This window comes from Apteryx rowi, unplaced genomic scaffold, assembly GCF_003343035.1.
Source record: "Apteryx rowi isolate R43461 unplaced genomic scaffold, aptRow1 scaffold_121, whole genome shotgun sequence".
Taxonomy (NCBI): domain Eukaryota; kingdom Metazoa; phylum Chordata; class Aves; order Apterygiformes; family Apterygidae; genus Apteryx; species Apteryx rowi.
The window spans coordinates 1,422,617-1,436,175 of record NW_020447431.1 but is presented as its reverse complement, the minus strand read 5'-3'; the positions used below and the strand labels follow the sequence as shown (position 1 = coordinate 1,436,175).

Genomic DNA, 13,559 nt, shown 5'->3' with positions numbered 1-13,559 from the left:
AAGTGGGGGGCCCAGATGTTTTGTAAGAGATGAACCCTAGATTTTAAATTCCTTTTAGTATGTCTAGTAGCTGCTTTGGCTTTCAGTAAAAATTATGCTTTGAGGACACCTAGCTCTAACTTCACAAAATTTTGTGGCTGGCACTTCTGTCATCCTGCTTTTATATAAGAGGATACCATCTCAACAGTCATACTCCGGTCATACTTTGCAGTAATACCTTCCCACAAATTAACTTCAAAGTCCTTTTGTGTCTTTCTTGCTGCTTGTCCTAACAATGGCTTTTTTTTTCTTCCAGTTACGAGTTTTCAAATTAGCAAAATCTTGGCCAACACTAAACATGCTGATAAAAATTATCGGTAACTCAGTGGGGGCTTTGGGGAATTTGACCCTAGTGCTGGCCATCATTGTCTTCATTTTTGCTGTGGTTGGGATGCAGCTGTTTGGGAAAAACTACAAGGAATGTGTCTGCAAAATCGCAAGTGACTGTGTACTCCCACGCTGGCACATGCAAGACTTTTTCCACTCTTTCTTGATTGTATTCCGAGTGCTGTGTGGAGAATGGATAGAGACGATGTGGGACTGCATGGAGGTTGCAGGCCAAGCCATGTGCCTTACTGTCTTCATGATGGTCATGGTGATTGGAAACCTAGTGGTATGTAATCAAAACATTAACAAAAAAATTTATTTGGCAACAGGGTGGGCTCAGTCCTGAAGTGCACTAAGAGTTCTGGCTCTGCTTCAACAAAGCACTTAAGCAGGTGGTTTGAAGCAATGCTTAAAGTTAAGCATAAAAGCTTTTTTGAATTGGGAACAAAGTATTCTGCACCTTGCAATGTCAAAATCCAGAGACTTAATGTTGGAGTGAGCACTTAGTCACATTCTTAATTTGTCTTTTGGCTGTTTGCAAATATTTTGTGCTTCACATAATTTTAGTTTATGTGCTCTTTATAAACCATTTGCTATATTTTTTATTATTTATCACATATAATTAGTCAGCTAAATAATCTGATATAATTTCTGCTGTGTGATGGGATATATTAAGCTTTCTGATGATATTGAATAGCAGTTAGTCTCCCTTTTTAGATGATAAGCTTTTGCACCAAAATACTTAAATACTGTGGGGATTTAAAGACACATTTCCAGATATAAGGCAGTTGTAGGATTTTTTTCAGTACTGAACAGGACCTAAAGCAAAACAAAAACCTCAGATTTTTATGGAGGAAAGACAAGGTATTGAGGATGTTTTTGTTTGGTTTTGGTGACTTATTGGGACTTCAGTCTTAGGTGTTACCTAATATGACAATTTTTTATAAAATAAATATTCCTCATTGTGATAAATTCTAGAATGTCCTTTTTTATCTTTCTGCAGGTATTGAACCTATTTTTGGCCTTGCTGTTAAGCTCATTTAGTGCAGACAACCTTGCCGTCACGGATGATGATAATGAAATGAACAATCTCCAGATTGCTGTAGCAAGAATGCAGAAGGGCATAGATTATGTGAAAAGAAAAGCACGTGAATTCCTCCAAAAAGCTTTTGTTAAAAAACAAAAAGCATTAGATGAAATAAAACCACTTGAAGATTTAAACAATAAAAATAGCTGTATTTCTAACCATACAAATATGGAAATAAGCAAGGACCATGATTTTATTAAAGATGGGAATGGAACAACTAGTGGCATAGGCACGGGCAGCAGTGTGGAAAAGTATATCATTGATGAAAGCGATTACATGTCGTTCATAAACAACCCAAGCCTCACCATAACAGTGCCCATTGCTGTGGGTGAATCTGACTTTGAAAATTTAAATACAGAGGAATTTAGCAGTGAATCAGATCTGGAAGAAAGCAAAGAGGTACTTAGATATTTTGTGCAAACATTTCTCTGTGATCTATTGAACATTTTTCTTTTTTTCAGCAGAAGCCAGCATATTCAGTTCTACAGCATTTGTGATTTTGACACTTCTTTGTACATGGGCAAAAATGAGTGTATAAAGGAGGGCTTAATTCTTGATAAACGAAAGTATGAGGAGGGGTTAAAAACTACAGTAGTTCCAAGAGCAGATAGGATGCCAGGCAATGAGGGACTGAATCTATACGAACTGCCTGTGATTCTCATGGTCATTGCAATAACTGGCAGGGCAAAGCAGTGCATCTTATCTACATCCTTATTTCCCCAGAAACACTTTTCTTTGCCTCCTGTAACAAGGGTCCCTTTAGGAGTGATAAACATCTCTCTGCCAGTCAGAAAATCCCATTTTATGCTATGTTTTTTGTGAGCAGGGGTAAACCAGAAAGCATAGAGTTAGTTTATGCATTTTAGACCCTGGAATTCTTTTAGATTTTTAAATTGTCAACTCTTCTAGACCAAGAGTCCAAAAAAAAGGAGTTTTTAACCATAGACCTTCCACATACTCAAATATCCACTTAGCTGTTAAAACTAAAAATAGTATCAATAGACCAGACCATCTCCTGTTGCTAAGTAAATGCCAAAGCAAGCTATAGATATAAGGCCTTGTTGAAAATTGTGTTAAAAAAAAATTTTTTTTTGAGCCTATAACTGTTCTTTTACACAACTTTGTGTCCATGACTGCTTTAACAAAATAATTTAAATAAATTTGATGATATTATTTGCAAAACAACCACACCCTCAGTGATTTAATTTGTTGGCAAAATCAGAAAATTATTTCCAGATATTTAACAAATTTAAATTCCTGACTAGAAGAACCTGAAGTTAGTCTTTAAATTATCACAGAAGAGAGTATCCTTAAACTAGCCGTTTTATGTTCTGGTAGTGATCAAATTTCTTGGCGGGATAGCTCATCTTCCTCCTGCCACTGTTGTATTGCTAACAGTACTTGAGATACTTAATTTTAGGCTAACTGAATTCTGTGCTGCTGTCACTTCTGTGTATGTAAGCCCTCTAGTGTTCTCAGTAAAAATCCAGTGTCAATCCAGGAGCAAGCTTTGGATCTTTGCCTGAGAAAGTAGCTTGACCTAATAATTTCAAATATGACAGCCTTGCAAGTCTTTTACTTAAATTCATATAGATTAGATCTACAGTATTTCTTTGCCTAGAAAATGAGTTATTAAAAAGCCTGCTGTAACACAGCTTTGCTGAACCTATATTGCAACCAGGCCACAACTGCATGTTACAATTCTTTTAGAATTTTATGGAGGGGATTAGCTTAAATGCATTCAGTTTTTTGAGTTTGGTTTCCACCTTCCACTTCCCACTCTTTATGCCCATCATGTTACTAAAAGCTTGACTAAATTATGAAATGGAATTTAATGTTTTATGGGCTGTCATTAATCTACCTCAGCCTCATTGTCTGCTGCTTCTACTTCCTTCTGAGCTAGACTTTCAGCAGTTTTAATCTATCCCTTGCAGACCTCTAAATTATAGCTTTCTATGCTGATCAGTGCTTTTTCCCCTCATTCCTCTGAGTTCCCACCTTGTTTATTTTGTTATATTTAAGCTCTTACCTACCTTTCAGTGGAGTCTACAAATTCCTGTATGTATATTTAGCTTTATTAGTTCTATTCAGTTCAATAGATCATTGCCACTTATTGCTACTTGTGGTCATAACTCTTTGCAGGCTTTGCAGGCTTATCATTCACACTTTTCAGTTTTAAAAGGTCATTTTGTTTACAGCATTATCTATCACTGATACACTTTCTATTGAAAGGACCCATACAGTGCAGAAGGAAAACCAAAAAATGTACAAATTTCACTTAAGTATGTTTATCAGCTATTCACTTATATTAAATATTAAAACATTCAAAACCAGCAGAATTATTTACTTATTCTGAAAAGTACTATTTTCCTTAAAAACATTTATTGTGCATTTATAATCCGTTTTTTTTCTTTACAGAAGCTAAATTTGTCCAGTTCATCTGAAGGCAGCACAGTTGACATCGGACTTCCTGCAGAAGAGCAACCAGAAGTTGAACCTGAAGAAGCCCAGGAGCCAGAGGCCTGCTTCACAGAAGGTGTTTGGAACAAAAATAATAATACTTATTCATGAGATATGGAATAAAATGAATAATCTATTTAAACTAACTATTAATATTTACATATTACTTACTCTTTTGTCAGTTTTTAAACTATGATCTGTACTTTTAAAGCATAATTTACAATATGAATACTGATAGTGATACAATCTTTCAGATAACAATTAAGAAAACATAATAGTTTATCAGAAATTTATCATTATTTTTAAAATGACAAGAAATATATTACTCAGTTTTATTTTAGTACCAACTACTACACTGCTCTGAATTGAGTTACAGTCTAATTAGATAATAAAATAGCACACTTTTTATAGCACTCCTCATAGCTATCAAAGTGCTTTGCAAAGTGTATATCACTGAAATTGCTGTTGACTGGTAAATAAAAAGTGCAGCTGGATGAACCTTCTACAAATTGGCAAAAGGAGAAGGAAAAGCCCTTGTGTGCCCCCTGAGGGAAAAATAACAGGCACATCTGGTTGATTCATTCATCTTTCATGCTTCCATCCATTGGACTTTTTACACAACTTGATATAACGGGAATATGGTCTTAAACGTTATTTGCTAAGTTATTTTCTTTCCTTGTGAGAAACATCATGAGTATATGCGTGTGTGAAGGAGGTGGGGAAAGAGGACTAGGTTTACAATAGTAATGTAAGCATACAAATGCCAGTTTTAGTACGTATAATCAAAATTTAGATTCTGAAAATGCAAGTAGACTGGATGATGCCTTGATTCAAAAAAAATCATAATCAATGTGGGTAATAATCTAACTTCTTGCTTCTAGCTGAGAAGAGAAAATTACTGCCAGATCCTGCTAGAAACTGGCTATGGCCAGTAAAAGACAACAGCAGTGTTTGGGTACCTGCCAAGCTGCCTGTAGACCAAACTGAGGAAAACTCAATTACTGTTACAGATATGTAGCAGTATGATATGTCTGATATGATAGAGATTAAAATGCTCTAATCACAACTAGAACCCAGTAATTAAAAGGTATATCCAAGAAAAACAGAAATAGTTGGCTTCGATAGGTAGCATTGTATATGATATATGGCAAAGGTGAAAACATAAGAAAAGGATATCATTGATAAATCCAAATTTGTTTAGGTCAGTATCACCTTTGGAATGTTAATCAAAGAGATATTGCTGGGAGAGTCTGAAAAGCTGACTATAGATTCCAGAGTTGTCCTGGAACAGGGTGGGTGAAGTGAGGGGCTCTGTAATAATACAAGACAGAGAGAAACACAAATGGAAAAAGCACCTTCATAGTAGACTAGTATGAAGTACTAGCCCAGATAGAGTTTGGAAAATAATTGCTACTGTCAGTGCTGGGAATGAGTTATTTCTGGATGTGATAACAGACAGATTTCTTTACAAATTTACACTGAACTGGTGAGAAGTAATACTCTTACAGACTTGACTTTGGTGAAGAAAATAACATTATTGATTATAAGTATTTTCCACCTAAAATAAATGAAAGAAGAAACAAAATCAAGTCAGCAGCTAAGTGAAAGGTAAACTTTAAATAAATTAAGGGCACAAGTTAGAGAAGTCACCTGGTACTGAAAAGCTCAGAACTCAGAAAGGGGGCTTAGAATTTATTCACACTATAAATATAAAAATTGTCTAATCCAGTATCCCAAACAAGAAGAAAGTACAATTTAATAACTCTTGCACACATATTAATACATAAACCTACTTTAAATTTGGATGACATTTGCTAGTATATTTTTACCTCATATTTTGTAATTTGCCTTCATATTGCATGGACTTTATCTTTTTGTATGTATCATATTGAACATTTGATTAGTTCTTGATAAGTGGGARATAATTTTTCTCATTCTTTCATTTAATTGTAAATTCTAATTGTCTCAGTGCTTAATTTTCTTGCTTTGACAAAAAAGGACATTTAGGTAAAATCTGTTGGGTTTTACTATATAGCACTGTTTGTGGAAAAGTAGTGGTTGTATCACTAACAGAATGCATAATCAAAAGTAATACAATTCAGCAAAAATTCTCTTTTGTTTTCTCAATACACATCTTTTTGTAAAGGCTGTGTACGAAGGTTCAAGTGCTGTCAAGTAAGTGTAGAAGAGGGGAGAGGAAAACAGTGGTGGAACCTTAGAAAAACCTGCTTCAGGATTGTTGAACACAACTGGTTTGAGACTTTCATTGTCTTTATGATTCTCCTGAGTAGTGGTGCTCTGGTGAGTAAAAAATGAACAAAGCGTAATGATTTTGTGAGAAAACTTAAAAGTTGGCTTTTCAAATATTGCTGTAGCTTGGTTTTCTCCACTAGGAAGGAAAAAAAAACATAATTCCATGTCTTTAAATGATGAGGACTAAATTTTAGTCATGCTTTTGAAAAAGGGTAGAAAAAGTCTCTTTTCAACAATATGTTCAAAAAAAGAACAGACATAATTGATCAGAGAGGGTTAACTACATTCCTGAAAGAGATTGTGATATGCCTGAAGCAGGGAAAGTGACACCATGCAGTACAAGAGGAGAACATAGTTAACTTTATTATGTGAGTTTCCTTTCTAATTTTAGCAGTGTTTACTGGCCTAACTTGGAAAAGAACTGTACCTCAAGAAAAAAAACACCTTGGAGGTAACTGTGAGGGCACAACCAGTTTACACTACTTTGTAAGAGCCGCAGCTGGCTTAAACAGCCTTAGAAATGTTGCAATGTGCTGGAAAAGTAAAAAAGATTAAAACTAGTTTTTTGTAATTATTGCTCTCTAAGAATAAGAACTTATTATATATGCTTCTAATCCAGCCTCTACAGAGTCATACTCAAGTAGACTAAAGGGATATCTCTGCAAATGCAAACTTACCAAACATCATGCTGTAAGTTTAGCAAGAATGTGAGGACAGAAGAGAAGCCAACCTTAGTATAAAACTATAAGAATAAAAGAAAAAAATACCAATATTAGTTTACAAATACAAATAATTACAAATAATACAAAAAATGGAAATGAATTGTTAAATAAAGCTGAGCCTAGATACACATTGAGCTGAAGTTTCTTAGGCAAACTATCTACCCCGAGACAACCTGTAGTATAGCTGGTGTATACCCTGGTAGATGCGATTACCCTTTAGTATGTAACCTTTTAGGCTCAACAACAGTGCTTTGCAAAAGTATATCAGAAACTTCTTAGACTCCACCCAAATTTTAAAATACTGTTAATGGTTAGCAATTTATGAATATACCTGGAGTTAGTTTTGGTTAAATCTATAACCAAATCTACAACAATCTATAACCATTATGCTTTTGTTTGGTCTAATATCGACATATCAAATAAACAGCTTTTACTAAACACCATGTGCCTGTGAAACCCAGAGGCAGGAGCATTCAGTCAGAGAGCAGACATACTTCTAGCTGCCAAGGGCAGTGTTAACTTAGCCTCTGGGATAGTCTCAGCTATAAAATGGAAATGGTATGCACTAGTAGTTCCCATTTTTGTGAGATAAAGTTGTTAGTGATTATGAGATTCTCAGGTACCATAGTACCTGTTCTAAGTATCCAAAGTTACTGACACAGATACTAATTTGATAATTGATGGACAAACACTAATCATTTGAACTTACAGGTGTGAAGTGATTCAAAAGCAGACTGGGTAAAAATGAATAATAGATAAATATCTGAATCTTTGCAAAGCTAGCAGATGATTCCAGTCCTTTCAATCCAATAAAACCGACTTTTCTCTTCGTATAAAAACAATTAAAGGGAAAATTTTTTGAAGGATGGGAAGAATTTCTGAAAAGCATAAGTTGTATGTTTGAATAGCTTCTTTTTCAAATCTCTAAAAATGAAAACAATACTGTCTAAATGATAGTAAATGATATCTAAATAAAAACACAAAATACTATCAAAAGGATCATCATAAAATGTGAGAAATACAAAGGTATTATATTGACCTACACAGGTAGGAAAAAGAAATACATTTCTTTTAGGGAAGAAGGAACTTGTTTTATGATTTATTACCTACAATTTTGAAAAAGCAGCAGGACTTAAAAATAGAAACTATATTGTCATTGTTGTGAAAATTTTACAACCATGGCCCCTAATTTTGAAACTTGATCTGCCTGCATACTAACCAAATGATTTCACTAGAATTCAGCTCAGGCACATCACTTTGCAGAATCAGAACTATTTGTAAGTAGCATAAACAACCTATTTAACAACTCAGCAATAAAAAAACCATCAGTGACTAATGAAGCTATGGCTGGGTTGCTGCTTCTACCTCCTGCTAACTGTAAAATACAATTCTATAGGGAAAAAAAAGASATACAAACTGAGTTAGCAGAAAAGGAAACATGAGATAAAACACATACTCCCATGTGTTTTCCTGAAGAAAAACTTCCTTTTTTTTTGTTGCATGTGCCCACAACCTAAGCTATGTGCAGTAACAAAATGGAATAACAAATATTTTTGAATATTTTTACTTACAGGCATTTGAAGACATATATATTGAACAGCGCAAAACTATCAAGACCATGCTGGAATATGCTGACAAGGTCTTCACTTACATCTTCATTCTGGAAATGCTGCTAAAGTGGGTGGCCTATGGCTATCAAACATACTTTACTAATGCCTGGTGCTGGCTGGACTTCCTGATTGTTGATGTATGTAGCATATTTCCTCAGTGTTAATTTTATATTTATTTTATCTGTTTTGTATTACTTTCTTTGCAACTATAATATCTATGTATACCAACTAATTTACTGTTCAATTTAAAAACAAGGTAGATGATAGAAAAAATTCCATAATTCACTGTTTTTCACTTTACGCTTGCAACACTGTCTTCCTATATTACAGAGTTAAGAAAGACTGGAAGATGTTCTGCTATAACACTGTAGATCTATAAGCAGTTAGAAAGAGTATAACCCAGCACTGCAGCTGAGAGAGGTTGTGCTGTCCCCCCTTCTGCTCCTGGCTGCTGGTTCTTTCAGATCCACTTTCTCTCCCTCTGTGGTCTAAAGACATCCAGCAACATGATGAACCAGATCAGACATTGATCTGAATTAAGACTTCCCTGGCAAGAAAATGACTATCATGTCCACAAATTTCAGCATGTGGCTGAATGAGGTTTTTAAAAGGAATGGAAGAAGTAGCTGTAGAATTGGTGGTGTGGCTTACTGTATTAGAGTCCCATACCTGTTACTGAACCTACAGTGTTCACAGCTGTGTTTGAAATCAGGCTCAATAATCTTTCTAACAAACGATAGTTATAACTCTACTGTGCTATGCTGTGAATGGTGGGATACCATTTCTTGATGTATTGATCCAATTACAGATAAAGAATTTAAAAGGTAATGTCCTAAGTATGGCCCTTTGAGAAAACCGCTAATGTACAGAAACACATGCTGTTTCTGCAGTCCATGACGTTCTGTGTGTGAAACTAGAATACTTTGTTTTACATAGTTACAAAAGCAAAACTATTGGCTTCATTTTTTAAGAAAAAAATGTTTTGTAAAACTTAAGGAAAGCAAATATTAAACAAATTCAAATTTAAAATTATGATTTTGTCCTGATTTTAATGACTTAAGAATGGACATTGACTAAGTAAATGGTCTTACTTCTTAAGTAGTTAATGAACCAAAGAATTGCTAAAAATTCAAGGGGCTTTGACTGTGTTCCCAACATACAAGGCTAATCAAATCAAATTGAGCTTTGTTTTGTGGCTGGTGTTGACAACATTTGTGACTTGTGTACATTATGCATTAAATATATATAGGATTCAGCATTAAAAATACAATTCCAGATAACCATGTTCAAATATAGTAATCATCCAAAGAAAGTACTGTGTCTCTATGGAAAACAGTCACAGTGGTTCTTTAGTATCTCAACTCTCCTCAGAATGGGTATCTAAGTAGCACCTCTAACAAAAAAGCTTTAAGAAATGTGCAAATGGAAGCGATAGTGCCTTTCCTAAACTCATTTTCACTTATCACTGTTTTAATAATATAAATATTTAGTAATATTTTAATAATATCTGAAACTCAGCAATCTTGTGAATGTGCAAATTTGAATACTTCTTTGCATGAAGCTATAACACACTCAGGTGTCTGAATAAACTCATGATTAAATTGTGGATTTACACACCTGGGTATTTGCTTTAACTTGGCTTTAGATTATGGCAGTTTGAAAAGCTAAGTTTCCTATAGCATGATGAATGGACTGGAGAAAGAAATTCAGATTTCAGGAGGACGTAGTTTCATGGGACACTAGAACTCAGGATTGCCAAGTATAGCAAAGTTATTAACACTTAAAAGCTAAAGCTTTCACATATAATGCTTGCTTCTAAATATGGTTAATAAAAAGCACTCTCCTAGAAGTCGGATACATTGTTTTTATGAGAAAACAGCACATTAGATTAATATGCTAGTTTTTTCCCAACAAATAGTTAAAGAGGAAAAGGTTACTGAAGGAGCAATTAGGGGAAATGTGAAAAAAAAGATGGTATTATGTTGGCCAGAAACCATAGTGAATGTAGAGAACACTGTTTTTCACTGAGGAAATGTAGGGACATAGAATATGTATAGACCTGTGGAAATGATACTTTATTAGTTCTGCTGCCTAAGGAATAGTTTTTATAATGTCTTTTAAGAAACAACTTAATCCAGGTTAATGTCAGCCTATAAAGCACATAAATTAAATAGTCAGGCAAAATCTGTTAATTCAAAACAGGTTTCTATCATTTCCCTTTCAGTTGTGGGCAATCAACTGGGTTTTATCAACTTTATTTATTGATCCCAACAGCATTATAAAATAGAGAAAAAGTGAGTTCAGCACCTAGATTAGTAAAAATGAAAGATTAATTTCATTTGCTTTTGGGGGTTTAAAATGTCCTCAAATCACCAGCAAAATACAAAATTCCAAAGTATTAATGTTTCCAGATATTATTTAACTGTTAACTTATGGCATTCTTGTTCATTTATTTATTTACCTATCCTACTCTTCTTTCTTATTACTTCTTTTTTATTGAAAAGACTTCCTGTTCTTGAAGAAAGTGGTGCAAAATTAGATCCTTCTAAAGAAGGTTGTATCTCACATTTATGGTATGTAAAGTAGTATGTACAATATAATAATTTTTACTTTCCTGTTTTCATATAGGTCTCTTTGGTTAGCTTAACAGCAAATGCATTGGGTTACTCTGAGCTTGGTGCCATTAAGTCCCTTAGGACACTAAGAGCTTTGAGACCTCTAAGAGCTTTGTCACGATTTGAAGGCATGAGGGTAAGACAACATGAAAGAATCTGAAATTATGCATGCATACAAAGAACCATGCATGCAGAATAAGGAATGACAAATCCATGCAGAAAGGCTGCACTATCTCTTTATCTATTGCATACCTTTTACTAACAGATAAGCAAAAAGCTTCATCGGCTCACCTAAATCCATATGCAGTAACACATAAAAGTTGTGTTCTTCAAGGTTACTTTACTTTCTAGCCAATCTCAGGAGTTTTTCATTTAAGGCTTTGAAATTACCAACTATGAACTCTCTTAACACACTCTTAATAATGAATAAAATGTAACAGGATTTTATTAATTTTTTACTGATCACAATACTTATGCAGGAATCTAAATTAACATTAATTAATAAATGTATTTTCTGTTACCTCTTCAAATCTTCCATTTTTCTTTATATTTGATAAATCAAATTTGGTCTATCCCCACTATATTTTACTAGATCACACTAGAGATATATTCATACTAGCTAGTGGTTTAAATCTGAGTCTGACTGACTTTAAAAATAAAAATAAATCAAATGATTTGATTTCTCTATGAAATTATTTCTTTGTGTAAAGTAAGTGCTTTTATTACTTCAACAAAACTCCAATTATTCAATATTCAATACAAAGTATATAAGATTATTCAAAGTTATTCTGAATAATTTAGAGGCCCCGCTTACTTACATTTCACTCAAGAATGCATTTTAACCTGTTTTTTCATTTGTCTATGCCTTCTGTTCCTTAAAGCCACTGAATACAAACTAACTCTATGTGCATGTTATTGAACTATGTTTTAAGAGAATGCTTTTTTCTACTTCATGGAAACATGAGAGGAAACAGTGTGGTACTCAATTTCAAAAGTCATGTATAATCTAATGAAATAGCCTGCAATATAGTGTCTGAACAGTTTTGAGATATAAATATTAGCTTAATGAAATCACATTCAGATTCTTTGAATTCTGTTTCTTAAATTGTATTCATCAGGTTGCATATCTCTACTTCAGAATGCATCAGAAAAAATATTGCTAACAGATGATTACTAGATTAATTAATTTCAGTTTCATGTAACAGTTTGACTTTTAACAGTTTTCTCATCATTTGAAATTCATGAATTGCTAATTCAGCAGGGTAAGAGCTGGTCAAATACTACCGAGTGTATGACTTTTCATTTAAGTTTAGAATGACTATTTGATTTGATTTGTCTTTGTACTTACTGTTCATGAACATTCAGATAAATGTGTTTTTTGTACAGACAAATGTTTGGGAAATTGCTGTCAGTTTTACTTCTAATAACTTCCTGGATCAGCTGCAGGAGGACTGTGAGACTAATACAAAAGTTACACAGGGACAAGAAATACACCTCTTTAGATGATGTTGGAAAAAAACAGAAAGATAGAAGATAATGTCAGCTAATTGATGAAATTAGAAAGATAATGTTGAAACTGATTGCTAAATGTTTTATTCCATTCTCTGTATCCTTACATGATTTCCTTAGTAAATCTTTCTACTTAAAAAGATTCAGGATATTCATGCTCAAAGAAAGGTATCTGTTATTTGAGATCTGTTTATTGCTTTCCCTTATAAAAAGTTTTTCTCACTGAAAAACTACAAAACTATGCCAAAAGCCCCATCATATAGTAGAATCTCAGCTATACAATATGAGTAATTCATGAGCAGCACATCACGCAAGAATCACAGACAAGCCTGGAAAGGCAAAAAGGGTTACAGCTCTGTCCTGCAAAATTAATGATAATCAGTGAAGTACCTGATTCCAGTCACTTAACAAATTTGGCCAACTGCGTAGTCCTCATCCTCACTGTGAATTATGTGCAATTCTGAAAATCATTTTTCCACAGCACTTGGCAAACATTTACAACAACAGTGTATTCGGAGAGATTAGCATTAGTTTATGAATGACTCACGAACAGTAAAAAGTTTCAAATAACAAATGGTAACAAATAATTGACCAGCTCATGATAAGACTATTGCCATATCAAGTTACAATCCTCTCAGAAACTTAGTTCATTTCATAAAAGTCCATAAAAAAAGATTCTTTTATCTGCCAGAAGGAAGTAAAAATAAATCAAGCTCTTTGCTTTCCTTTATTGCTTATAACTACATTGAGCTGGGACAAAACAAGCTGAGGTTTTTTATTCAGCATGTATTTATAATTTTATGATTTTTGCCCATGTTCAAAACTGTGGAAAAATTTGTCTTGAAAACATAAGAGATCAAACGTATTCCAGAAAATCCCCTATATGTAAGAAGCTCTGTATCATTTTGGAGAATAAGAGGCTAATTTCTCAGGAACT

The 13,559-nt window shown here is 33.8% G+C and overlaps 1 protein-coding gene across 1 annotated transcript in view; it reads left to right on the top strand.

Moving 5' to 3' along the window:
* Window positions 1-13,559, top strand: part of LOC112978013 (sodium channel protein type 1 subunit alpha) — a 71,358-nt gene that overhangs the window by 33,067 nt on the left and 24,732 nt on the right. The window contains exons 15-20 of the mRNA XM_026091027.1: window positions 296-652; window positions 1,370-1,852; window positions 3,872-3,989; window positions 6,060-6,214; window positions 8,462-8,635; window positions 11,127-11,249. Coding sequence (XP_025946812.1) covers window positions 296-652; window positions 1,370-1,852; window positions 3,872-3,989; window positions 6,060-6,214; window positions 8,462-8,635; window positions 11,127-11,249 — 1,410 coding nt within the window. The remainder of the gene's footprint in view (window positions 1-295; window positions 653-1,369; window positions 1,853-3,871; window positions 3,990-6,059; window positions 6,215-8,461; window positions 8,636-11,126; window positions 11,250-13,559) is intronic.